This window comes from Nomascus leucogenys, chromosome 2 (genome assembly GCF_006542625.1).
Source record: "Nomascus leucogenys isolate Asia chromosome 2, Asia_NLE_v1, whole genome shotgun sequence".
NCBI lineage: Eukaryota > Metazoa > Chordata > Mammalia > Primates > Hylobatidae > Nomascus > Nomascus leucogenys.
In genome coordinates, this window is record NC_044382.1 from 151,210,101 (window position 1) to 151,223,245 (window position 13,145).

Sequence of the window (13,145 nt, forward strand, 5' to 3'; positions counted from 1 at the left end):
TCCCAACACTTTGGGAGGCTGAGGCGGGTAGATCGCTTGAGCCCAGGAGTTTGAGACCAGCCTAGGAAACATAGTGAAACCCCCTCTCTACAAAAAAAACCACAAAAATTAGCCAGGCATGGTGGCATGCACCCATAGTCCCAGCTACTCAGGAGGCTGAGGTGGGAGGATCAACTGAGCCAGAGAGGCTTAGGTTGCAGTGAGCTGTGATCGGACCACTGCAGTCCAGCCTGGGTGACAAAGGGAGATCCTGTCTCAAAAAAAAAAAAAAAAAAAAAAGAAAAGAAATTTTGCCTTTTACTCTGCAGAGTCCATTGTTTCCACTGTGATTTGAGTCCTGCATGTGTAAACTGTCAAGGGCTGACTTCTGCCTTATTCATGGGTGCCTTTCATTTGATGGAGACCAGCCTCAGTTTTCTTTTTTTTTTTTTTTTTTGAGACGGAGTCTCGCTCTGTCGCCCAGGCTGGAGTGCAGTGGCGCGATGTCGGCTCACTGCAAGCTCCGCCTCCCGGGTTCACGCCATTCTCCTGCCTCAGCCTCCCCGAGTAGCTGGGACTACAGGTGCCTGCCACCACGCCCGGTTAATTTTTTGTATTTTTAGTAGAGACGGGGTTTCACCGTGGTCTCGATCTCCTGACCTGGTGATCCACCCGCCTCGGCCTCCCAAAGTGCTGGGATTACAAGTGTGAGCCACCGCGCCCGGCCCAGCCTCAGTTTTCTATGTGTTTAGAAAACAGAACCGTTATATGATAATCTAAGTATCTGATTGTCTAAAAATGCATTTATGGGCTGAGCATGGTGGCTTACACCTGTAATCCCAACACTTTGGGAGGCAAGGCAGGTGTATCAGCTAAGGCCAGGAGTTTGAGACCAGCCTGGTCAACATGATGAAACCGCATCTCTACTAAAAATACAAAAATTAGCTGGGCGTGGTGGCAGGTGCCTGTAATCCCAGCTACTTGGGAGGCTGAGGCAGGAAAATCACTTGAACCCAGGAGGCAGAGGTTGCAGTGAGCTGAGATTGCGCCACAGCACTCCAGCCTGGGCGAGACAGAGTGAGACTCCGTCTCAAAAAAAAATTAATACATAAAAATGCATTAATGTTTAATTTGAATGCATTTTAGGAGAGCAGTTGTAGCTTCCTACTTGTTTTGTTTGACCAACACTGAGATGGGTGCGCTTTCTGTGAGCACAGCCCGGTTAATGAAAAGGGGAAAACGCCCAGAAGTTTGTTCATTTGCCAGGAAAGCCAGCCTCTATTTGCAGTAGCCTGTCAGCAATACGGAATGTGGACACCTGAGTCAGATGCGTCTTCACAAGCATTCCAGAAATTACTGCATAAGCCTGCAGATACACATATTTCATCTGATGCTGGTATTTAGAGTAAATAAGGACCGAGATGTTTTCTACAAAACATAAATGAAGATTGCATAAGCCAAGCATCTTCAGCCTTCTGCTCCATTTTTGAGTCTTTAAATTTGGGAAAGAGTGTTGGCCCCTTACAAAGAGTGATGAGAAGTGGCCTGAAATCATGTGAACATGTTATCCATCCTAGTGCTGGCGACACAGAGGTGGAGGTGCCCGGTCTCCATCCCTCTCACACACAGCAGGGGATGGCCTGGACCATGAGCAGCCTCGCTGCAGAAGTGCAGAGGGATGAGCGAGCGCCCCGCTGATACGTGGGAGATGGTTTTCTTCTTGGCATCAGACCTTGGCGTCAGTATGCTGACACAGAGCAAATTCAGGACGTCTTAAATTCACGGGCTGGTTCCATGCTGACTTCAGCATCAAAAACTAGTGGGAAGTCAGAGAGCTGGAGAACCAAGACCTCTTAGGGTTCGTCCCTTATCCGGGCTCAGACCACCCCAGGCAGGGGTCAAGAGGGGCAGGGGAAGGACATGGGCTTTGGAACCAGGAAGCCTGGATGGAACTCTGGTTCGCCACTCTCAAGCTGGCGTGTGATTCTCCAAGCCAGGCTCCTCGCCTTCGAAATAATAGTAACACCATTTCCTCATGGGACCGCCTGGAGGCTGAGATGAGCTGATGGGAGTCGGGGTCTGTGCTTGGCTGGGGAGCAATATTTCGTTAGTTCTTTCTCCTTGCTCTTCCCCTATTGCTCCAGGGGATTGAAAAGGGTTTTTTTTTCCTTTGCTCTTTTTTTTTTTTTTTTTTTTTTAGGGAGGACTTGGATCAGGAGGAGAAAGCCAAGTTTGGAGAGTACTGCAGCAGTGAAAATGGAAAAGGCCGAGAGTGGTTTGCTCGATACGTGAGTGCCCAGGTAAGGGCGAGGTGATGGGAAGGATGGGCGTTTACTCTCAAGGAAGAACCTAGTGAAGTATAACAAATTTGACTTTATCCTACAAAGACGCTCTGGAGAAAAAAGTCAAGGGAAAGGACCCAACAGAATAAAAAGTAAAACTTACCCAAAAGTATTCCAAAAAGGAGTGTTTAGAATAGTGAGAAATAGTCTGGGCACAGTGGCTCATGCCTGTAATCCTAGCAATTTTGGAGGCCGAGGTGGGAGGATCGCTTGAGCCCAGGAGTTTGAGACCAGCCTGGGCAACATAGTGAGGTACCCCCACCCCCCCATCTCTAAAAATTAAAAAAGAACAGTGAGAAACAGGAAGTAGCTCATTTGGATGTCGCAGTTCAAGGGAAAGAGTAAGAAACTGGGCTTTCAACGTCATGAAATTCCGGAAAAGCTCATTTTTTTAAAGGCAAGCATGCGAGTTATGTGCGTGCATATTTTTATTAACCCAAAATACTCGTTTTTTTGTAAAAAACAAAAAATATTCAAGACCATGACAGCCATGTGAAGAAAAATATATTAACAAAGTTTAGAAAAGAATTAAATTTTGTAAATATCCAATAGGTTCTTTTTTTTTTTCCTGAGTGGCCTAAGTTTTTAGTTTTTAAGTATTTTAGTGCAAATAATTTATTTTTCATGGAAAAGTTAGAAAATGCAGATGAGCAAAGAGAAGTTAATTACCCACAAATCCACAATTTGGGAACAGCCAGTGTTGTCGTTGTGGGGTACCTTTCTGTGTGTGGGTGTGTATGAAGTTCCTGCTTTTAAAAATCTGGGAAGGACACCAAGGGGAACCCCTGCATGTGCCCTGCCCAGTGATGGTTGGGTGCAGGTGGCTGCATGCTGCCCAGGTCCTGGCAGGAGGGGTGGGTTCTACGGTGCAGAGGCAGCAGCCATCCTGGGCCCCCATCCCAGCTGCATTTGGAAACACTGAGAGTGGAAAGCCTGCAGCTTCACTGAGTGCTGCGTGTGTTGCCCTGAACCTCAGTGATGTGTCTGGCCTCTTTCTGGACAGCGCTGCAACTCCAAGTGTGTCTCAGAGGCAACCTTCTACCGCCTGGTGCAGTCTTTTGCAGTGGTGCTGTTTGAGTAAGTAATGCCATTGCACAAAGCCTTTGTCCTGGCAAGCTCCTCTTCCCTCCCTGCCTCCCTCCCCACCCAGCCGTGTCATAACCCAGCTGCGAACCATATCCACACTAGTCATCAGGTTGCAATTGCTCTGCTACGCCCAGCATTCAGCTAAAAGGCACAGTCGTGACCACCATCTCACGGGAGCAGGGCTGGCAGTCCTTAGCTGGCAGCAAATGAGAGGGCTGCAGCCGGGTGTGAGGAGCATCCTCTGTGCGGGTCCTCAGGGCCAGGTGGTGATGATGTACTGTGGCCCTACCCTCCTCGGGAGATCTGGCACTTTCCCGAGTTCCTATTGTAAAGTACTTAAAACTCAACCGCCCACCCCACCAGCAAATAAACACTTAATGATATGTTGGGAGGACTGTAGCTTTCCCTGCGAACACTGATTAGTCACTGCTGGGGCTTTTTATCACCGGAAGCCCTTGGTAGGCGGTGAGGGGTGGTGGAAAGGGTATGGCTGCCAGTTGGAGATTTAGGGCCAATCTCATCTGCTCCCGCTCATGTGAGATTTGGGAGCCAGACCCCATGAGGCATAGACCCCCTTCTCAGGAGCATGACTCTCTGAGGTCACCAGACCAGCTTCATGTCTCCAAGGTGTGAAATGGAGGGGATGCCTCTTGGCCTTGGGGAGGCTGGGCAGTAGCCTCACCAACGTGGAGCCTCGAGAGGAGGATTCTGGGGCTGGGAGCCCTGATCTGGGCATATCTGCATCCCACTATCCTCATCTCCTGCAGAAGGCCTCCAAGCAGCCCCTGCCTTGGGCCCCACGTCCTCTCCTGGTCCTTGGCTCATCCCATCGCCACCTTCTCACATCACTGCCTTTGTTTTGTCCTTCCAGGCCTGAAAAATATCCCTCCTTTACTTCCTTGTCTCCCAACCAAAAGATAGCTGCTCTCTTGAGTCGTTTCTTTGTTTTGTTTTTGTTTTTGTTTTTCTTTTTGAGACAGGGTCTTGCTCTGTCACCCAGGCTGGAGTGCAGTGGGATCTCAGCTCACTGCAACCTCCGCCTCCCGGGTTTTCAAGCAGTTCTCTTGCCTCAGCCTCCTGAGTAGCTGGGACTACAGGCACACACTATCACGCCCAACTAATTTTTGTATTTTTAGTAGAGACGGGGTTACACCATGTCGGCCAGGCTGGTCTCGAACTCCTGACCTCAAGTGATTCGCGTGCTCCAGCCTCCCAAAGTGCTGGGATTACAGGAGTGAGCCACCACAACTGGCCATATTCCATACACACACACACACACACACACACACACACACACACGTATATATTTAGTAGAGATGAAGTCATCAGGTTGGTCTCAAACTCCCGGGCTCAAGGGATCCTCCTTCGTCAACCTCCCAAATTGCTAGGATTACAGGCGTGAAGCAGCACACCCAGCCTGCTCTCTTGAGACCAGTTCTCCTGCTTCATGTCTCTCCACTTTCTCTCTTTCTCTTTGAACTTGGGCATATACTGGAAGAAGACCAACAAAAGGAGTATCACTATTTTTCCTGCTCTTGCTCAGGATACCCCAAGTCCAAGATCCACTTCCCCTCTGAGGTCTGGCCTTCAGAGCTGGCCAGGGGAGGGCTAAGAAACCATTGAAAGAGGTTGAGTGAGACCTCACCTTCGGCCAAGAGGGCAGTGGTTTAAAACAGGCCCTCCAGATTGCCTTTTATGAAACATTCTCTCTTGCAATTAAGATACTTCAATTTCCAACATTTGCAGTCACAGGCATTTTCGTGAATTCCCATTTTGCATATTTCTAATTCTCCATTTTCTTTCTTTCTTTTTTTTAATTTGCACTAGGCTAAAAGTAATTCTCTATTTTCCTTTGAGTTTTTTGTCTTACGTAAGTAACGTTGGGGAGGGAGGGGATTAAAGTCCCAGACCTGCCAAAACACAGAAATTCTTGCCATCACTTGGTGCCTGAGCATATATATGTTTGTATAGTTGCAAAAACAAAGTGAAACAAAACCCTTTCAATATTTAGACAGTTTGGGATTTTTTAGTTTTATAATCTTTAGTTTGTTAAACATCTAAAGTAAAAAGTTAGTTTTTACTTTTAGTCTTTTATAGTTTTATTACTAGTTTAGTTGATTAGTTTTTTATATAAAAAGATAAAAATGGCCTTTAATCCCACTGTCTAGATAATTTCTTTTGACTTGTAAAGTAATAATTGTCCAAGGTTAAAACCTAAACAGGAAAGAAAAGTCTAAAAGGGATCAGGATAGAAAGGCAAAGAAACCTACAACGCAAAGGAATGGCCCGACCCAAGACCAAGACCTGCTGAATCAGAGGCTCCACCTCCTGATGCCCCACTGCCGATGCTGTTGGCGTGAGCCTGAGAACCAGGGATGCGGGGAAGGTCATCCAACTTACTGCTAATTCCCGAGAACGCAAGGGCTGGAGGGCTGGGTGGCCTGGGCCACGGGCTTGCACTGAGTCTTGAGGCCTGGCTTCTCATCCTGGCTCTGCTCCTGGGCGTCAAGTTGAGCTTCCCAGGCCTGGGCTTTCACCTTTCCAGTGAAAGAAGCCGGGCAGGCAGACCACAAACTCCTTCCCGTTCAGAATCAGTCCCAGGCCGTGTGCCTATGTGTAGCTCTCCTAATGGAACTCGGGGAGATTGTTTTGTGCGTCTCCAGTGGGGAAGATATTAATTGGGACGCATGTGTCAAGTGTCTCAGTGATGTCTGAGCGACTCGCAGGGAGAAGCAGGTGGAGCGATCTTTAGCCGTGAGCCTTGCCTCTTGTTTCAGGTGTCATCAGATGGATGACTTTGGGCCTGCCAAGAACCTCATGACCATGTGCTTCACCTACTACCACATCGGTAAGATATGAGTGGGCTGATGTGGGGCTCACCCACGGAAACCTGAGGCTCGTCAGCTGATAATGTGGTGTCAGAGGAAGCTTTCTTCATGATTAAAAGCAAAAGCTACGGGGCCTCCAGAGAACAGAGGAAGCTGATGTTAGGGAGGAGTGAGACTTCAGAGAAAACACAGTCCAAATCGTGGGGCAGGAGGTTGCCTGCCCAGGGTACGAAGGAAACTCTCCTGGTGCGGTAGGTTGACTGACCAGGGTGCAAAGGAAACTCCCAAGCTGGTAGGAGATGAGAAAAGAAACCTGCTAGGCAGGACGTTTCATGGTGGAGACAGGAACTGCTGGATGTGAAGATACCAGTTTTATGTTTTACCAAAACAAGACACAGTTGGTTGTTGGAGGGTGGTGGGGAGGAGCAGTCTAGGATCTGAAGCTGCAGAGGGTTCCCAGGGATGGGCTGGAGGTGGCGTGTGAGGAGTGCGGACTGTTCTTGATGCTGAGGCTGGGACATCTCTCCCGCCTCATTGCGTTGGGACTTTCTGGTACGTTGGAGCTCAAGGGCTTCCTGCGTGAGTCTCCTTGGGCTGCAGCAACAGGACTCATTCAGGCCACCATAAGTGGAAGGTTGCTGGAAGCCTCCACGTGGAGTGGAGATGGGTCAGGGAGGTGCTAGGCCCTGGCCTACCATGCTGTCCTCTCTCGGGACCCGCTTGCTCACTCTTGGGGTGTATGTATCCCGTCCCCCTCCCACAGCCATCCTCTCCACACCCCTCAGTTCAGTTGGTCCAACTGCCATGGCTGGTGTCCCAGCCACACCAGTGGGCAGGCCCTTCCTGCCAGGCCACACATCGGCTGCTTTGGGTGGGGTGGGAACCCCCAGTACAACATGTGGCTCCTCCTTTTTGAAGAACAGATAGACACATAATGAATAGACGCTGCTTCCTGAGACCGGGCTACCCACAGCGGCTTCAGCTAGCGAGGACACCCCACTGGGGCCTGCAGAGGGCCTTTGACCGATAGTGGGCACTGAGGCCCATGGGGATGCCTCATCCTGTGGGGGCGCCAGGGCCTCGTGTCCATCCATTGGCTAAGGGAGTTTGGGTGCTGCCCAGGCTTCTCTTCCAGCCTCCCCCCCCACTGTCTCTGCACTCCCATTCCAGGGGCCTGGTGCCCAGCTGGCTTCTGCCTCCCTGGCACTGGCATGGTCGGGCCTCTGCCCTCGCCTGCCTGCAGACCCTGCCACTTGGGCGTGGCTCCTGCCTGCGTCTACTTTACTCCCTCCCTGCTCCTAGTGGCTTCTCTGTGCACAGCAGGTGTTGGGGGGGCTCACAGGGAGCAGGGCCTCCACTTCCTCATCCTGGGCGGGCTGAGCCTGCACCACCCCTGTCCTGGGCTGAGGAGGGAGGTTTCTGTATCCCCAGTGCACAGCACCCCTGCGGGGTTCCCTCTCGGCCTTGCAGTTAGCAGGCGCATACCCCAGCCTCACTGGCCTCATCTTGTTCCCTCTCTCATCCAAGGAAAACCGCAGCTGCTGCCCCCGGAGTCCCGGGAGAAGCCCGCGGGCAGCATTGACTCCTACCTGAAATCCGCAAACAGCTGGCTGGCCGAGAAGAAGGACATCGCTGAGCGGCTGCTAAAGAACACCTCGGCCAGGACTGAGAATGTCAAGGGCTTCTTCGGAGGGCTGGAGACCAAGCTGAAGGGGCCCCTGGCCAGGAGGAACGAGTACGTGTGGCCTTGGGGTCCCTCCCACCTGCAGGGGACTTGGGGAGAGGCTGGTGTGGAGCTTGGGCGGGGGCAGCAGGGAGGGTGCGGGTGAGGCCCAGAGACTGTCAGGAACACTGCACTGCCCAGCCGCTTCTGCCCCCACAGCTTGCTGTGTTCTGCAAAGCCAAGCCCCCCACTGACATGCAGGGATGTCCCTGGGGGCCACGCTCTCTGGGACTGATGAGGAGCCCAAGGGATTGTCAGATGGCAGAGGGAACTGCAGCCCTCCCTTCTGTCTCCTCTGCCCCCTCCATCCCCTCGCTGGACCAACAGTGAGTGTTTGTGGAACACGGTCTTGAGTCGCAGGAGAAAAAACACTGTCCCCAGGAGAGCAGGGCTCTGACAGACACTCGAGGAATGCTTTGGGGACGGGCACATCAGAAGTAGAACGCATCGAAGCTATGACTTCCACAAGGAAGAGTGATGTGGCAGCCAGAGGGAGCCCCCGGAGTCCCCCTGTTCCCATTCATGGCTGGGCCACAGCCAGGTGCCTTGGCCTCCTCCTCTACCCCATTCAGCTTTGGATTCAGAGAAAATGACAAAGAAACCTCAATGCCACATTTCCTGAATTCTGAAACACTGGCAGTTGACAAATAGAGCCTTGATTTCATAAAAGGCTTTTCAGAGCAAGCCATATTAAATGTACCCAGTCCCACCTGAGAAGTATACAACAGTGTCTTTGAGTTGAGAAAGTGTGGTGTGAGTCGCGTTTGTCATCATGGTGTCTTCTCTCCCTCAGGGAAGACGAGAGCAAACCGCAGGAGAAGCGGCCCAGGGCTGGTGAGTCTGCCCAGGCAGCAGCAGGAGACGCCCGACACATACCCCCTCAGCCAGCACACAAGCAGGTGCACGGCCTCTGGGGCTTTCCTGCCCCCACGGAGCACGGGAACCTTGCCCTGGGTGATGCCCCAGTTGCTTCCCAGCTCCCGTGGTCTGTATTTTCTCACTGAGTTTCTGTGGAAGAGCCAGTTTTCTAAGGAGGAACTAAATTCCTTAATCCCAGGAAGGCTAAGGGTTACCGCGAGGGGCTGTGGCCATGCTACGGAACCATCCCTCAGAAGAAGTCCTTATTGCCGGGTGGGAATAGCACCGTTACTGGCTATGGCTAGCAGAAAAGCCATGGTGGGGTTTGCACCACGTGTTTCTCTGACATACGGGGAGAAACGCTGCTGGGAGGCTGTCACCCGGAGTTTGCCAGCAGTGGGTGCGCAACCAGAGCTGCTTTCAGCCTTTCTCTCTCCTCCCGCAGTGACCGTGTACAGCCCCGAGGACGAAAAGAAGGGGGAGAAGATCTACCTGTACACGCACCTGAAGCAGCAGCCCATCTGGTAAGGCCGAGCCCGCGGCTTCTGTCACCCTCTTACTGACGGGGCCAACAGTCACTCCCTGGGATCACTTCTAGCTGCGTTTGTCCCCATTAGAGTGGCAGAATTCTCACACCCACCAGGGTGGCAGAATAAAAAGATGAACACTCACAGGCATTGGTGAGGATGTGGAGAAATTGGAGATCTCCTGTACGGCTAGGAGGAATGTAAATGGAGCAGCCGCTGAGAAACAGTCTGGCAGTTCCTTTAAAGGTGAAACACAGAGTTATCCTGTGACCCAGCAGCTCCACTCCTAGGAGTCGCCCAAGAGAAAAACATGTCCTCACAAAACCTTGTACACAAATGTCTGTAGCAACATCGTTTATTATGGCCCTGAGGTGGAAACCACCTTCATGGCTGTCCAGTGATGAATGGGTAAACAAAATGTGGTCCATCCATTGCATGGAATATTAGCCAGCCATGAAAAGGAATGGCATGCCACTCCACGCTGCAGCAGGGATAGACCTGGGAAACATCGTGAAACTCAGTGGAAGATGCCAGACACAGAAGCCCAAGTATTGTATCATCCCTTTGAAATGTCCAGAACAGCAGATTCCTAGAGACACAGCAGATGACTGATTGCCCGGGCAGAGGGTGGGGAATGCGGAGCAGGGCGTGACTGCTGATGGGGATGGGGTTTCTTTATGGGGTGAGAGAATGTTCTGGAAATGGTGGTGGCTGCAAAACTCTGTGAATACACTAAAAATCACTGAATTGTATGTTTTAGAGGGTGAATGTCATGCCATGTGAATTATATCCCAATTAAGCTCTTACATATATATACATGAATGAAGGTCATGGTTGAAGTGTGAGGCCAGTGTTGCAGTGGAAATCTTGGCCACCCTGGCATATGGCCCGGCTCCGCCAATGATGGTCGTGCTGCGTTAATCTCTCTGAAGCCTCTCCTCAACATTTTAGAGTGCTTGCATAGCACCTGGAATCAGTGTCAGACAGGCCCGCCCTCCCCTGAAAATCACAGTTGGCTGTGGTGCATTTTGCCCGTTAACCAAGCAAGGGCTGCTTGAGGAGCTTGGCCAGGGAGTGCTGCAGGGACCCAGAGGGCAGAGGGCAGGGCCGGAGCTGTCAGGAAGGCCCTTGAGGAGGCTGGACCCAGTTCCCATGGAAGCAGAGGACGGGGAGAAGCTGGACTGCTTTGTCCCGCCGTCTGCTGATTCAGCTCAGCTCCTCTGTCGTTGACTTGGCTGCTGTCTTTTCATTGTCACTTGGCAAACTTTTCTGTGAAGGGCCAGATAATAAATATGTTAGACTTTGCGGGCCAGATGGTCTCTGCTGCAGCCACACTACTATGCTGTTGTAGCATGAACACCACCAGGGACGTTGTATAAATGTATGAGCGTGGCTTGTTCCAATAAAACTTTATTTACGGAAACAAGCCACTGGCCCGCTTCAGCCTACACACCATAGTTTGCCAGCCCCTGATGTTCTTTAAGAAGAATTTTTCTGCTGGGCACAGTGGCTCATGCCTGTAATCCCAGCAATTTGGGATGCCAAGGCGGGTGGATTACCTGTGGTCAGGAGTTCGAGACCAGCCTGGTCAACATGGTGAAATCCCCATCTCTACTAAAAATACAAAATTAGCTGGGTGTGGTGGCGCATGCCTGTAATCCCAGCTACTCAGGAGGCTGAGGCAGGAGAATGCTTGAACCTGGGAGGCAGAGGCTGCAGTGAGGCGAGATCGTGCCATTGAACTCCAGCCTGGGCAACAAGAGTGAAACTCCATCTCAAAAAAATAAAATAAGAATTTTTTTTTCTGTGAATATCCCTATGAACGTTAGTTCGCTCAGCACACGACGAGTCCCTGCCTGGTTGCCATTTATGTTACTAGTCGCTGATGTAGAAAAGCACATCTTCCCAGCCCTCTGCTTCCTCTTGGGAGTCCCAGCAGGAAAGGCAGAAGAAGAAAAGAGCCCACCTCTGTGTCCTACAGATGGTGGCTTCAACTCTGCCCGCCGGTGCCCTCCTGCCAGCAGTGCAGCCGGGTTATCGTAGCTTTCCTTCCCACTTGCGCTATCTCTCCTAAGAGGTGCGCAGCCACTGGGAGCCCCAGGGAAACAGCTGTAATTAGATCAAGCCATATGCTCAGTTTTTCCTTCTCAGCCCGACCTCTCTGAGACTTTTTAGAAGCTCAGACGGATGTGAGACACTACCCTTGTTTATCCCTCAAGGGGCCCACAACCCGTGTCCTCCCCGACTCCCCTTGGAGAGAGTGTGACTGGGGCTCTGTCTTGCAGGCACACGCTGAGGTTCTGGAATGCAGCCTTTTTTGACGCTGTCCATTGTGAGAGGACAAAACGATCTCCCACTACCAGGTAGGAGCAAAGTGTGGCCCTATTTGTCCTCAGGAAAAAGGACCAGGGAGTGGCTTTATTTCCCGGTTTCGGAAGAGGAGAACAGAAGAGCAGCTGAGTGGACGTGTCTGTTTTTTCTTCACCCCCTCGTGGCCCTGGTGCCCTGCAAGCTGCCTGAGGGGTCACAGCTTCATGGGTGGGGGTGCTCAGCTTGCATGAGCGCTTTCTGTCCTGGGGCTCTGGCATGACTTGGCCTGACCCTCCTAAAAATGCAAACTCCCACTAAGACCATCAGGACCCCCGCTGCTGGGCCCACCCTGCTGTTTGCTGGACAAAATCAGCATCCTGAGGATAAACGCCTGGAGCAGGGTGCTGGGAGGAAGGGCTGGGCACCACCCCCGAGACTGCCTTCAAGAGCTGGTGCCTGGGGAATGCAGTTGCCGCTTGCAACTCACCTCTTGGGTCTGCAGCCTGAGCAGACCTTCCCAGCTTCGCTGAGGGCCATCTCGCACATGGCAGAGGGGAGGGGCTGGCACCCACCCCATGGGGGCCGATGCCATAGCAAGCAAAGGTGCCGTCCACCATGTGCAGCGACATGACAGCGAGGGACGGCAGCCCCTGGGGGAGCCCCTTCCAGTCATGTGACTGAAGTCTCTGAACCTCTCGGCCCTGGTCTCCTCATTAATAAAGCACATCCCTCCCTCTGTAACACTGGGGAGACCCCCTACCCTTAACCCTCGTCAGGAGAGTGGGCAGATGGCTGCTGTTGGGGGGAAGACTCGAGTCTACCAGCACTTGCCGTGTCTCAAGTGAAATTCTTCCCTCTGGAGGCAGCTAAAACCCTCTGGGGGCGGGAGGCCCAGAGCATTCTGCCGTGGCCACATTTCCTGGGGAGGCAGAGAGGCTCATGGAGAGGGAGAGAAGCTGAGACTGCCCGAGGACCCTCCAGAGACCCGGCTCTGCCAGGAGACCAGAATAGGGAAATGCTTAGATGCGTCTAGGCGGAGGGGCGTTGCCTCTTTAGTTCTCAGACTTCTAGGAAGTGAATTTATTTCAAATATCCTGTCTTTCTCTGTCCCGCTCCGTTTCTGCCTGTAATAACCCTCCTCTGCTTGTTCTCTTTTTACCATCCACATATCTTGCATGACTTTGACATGTTCCTTTGTTTACCTGTTTCTGCTGCCGCTCCAGAAGGGATGCTGGAGAGGAGGAGGAGAAGAGGTGTGTGTGTCCACGTGACTTTGTTCCATTTTACAGTGCGGGCTCCTGCGAAGGCCACTGCAGGGTGGGGGCTGTGCACTGTGCTGAGCTGCTGCAGCAGGCACAGCCCAGACGCAGGTGCAGCCTGGCGGCTGGTGGGGAGGGCAGCCCTGGGGAGGTAAGGCCAGCGCTAGGGCAGGCTGGTGATGCGTCCCGGAACTGGGCAGGTGGGAGCCTCCCAAGGCCAGAGCACTCCGAAA

General features: G+C 52.1%; 1 protein-coding gene across 5 annotated transcripts in view; it reads left to right on the plus strand.

The window, feature by feature from the left end:
- Positions 1-13,145, plus strand: part of KIAA0513 (KIAA0513 ortholog) — a 64,430-nt gene that overhangs the window by 43,613 nt on the left and 7,672 nt on the right. For 4 of the 5 annotated variants that reach the window (XM_012505206.2, XM_030819522.1, XM_030819516.1 and 1 more), the window contains exons 3-10: positions 2,180-2,279; positions 3,325-3,398; positions 6,185-6,255; positions 7,763-7,970; positions 8,752-8,792; positions 9,262-9,340; positions 11,629-11,706; positions 12,877-12,906. In XM_012505206.2, coding sequence (XP_012360660.2) covers positions 2,180-2,279; positions 3,325-3,398; positions 6,185-6,255; positions 7,763-7,970; positions 8,752-8,792; positions 9,262-9,340; positions 11,629-11,706; positions 12,877-12,906 — 681 coding nt within the window. The remainder of the gene's footprint in view (positions 1-2,179; positions 2,280-3,324; positions 3,399-6,184; positions 6,256-7,762; positions 7,971-8,751; positions 8,793-9,261; positions 9,341-11,628; positions 11,707-12,876; positions 12,907-13,145) is intronic. The other variant, XM_030819534.1, reaches the window with a different exon arrangement.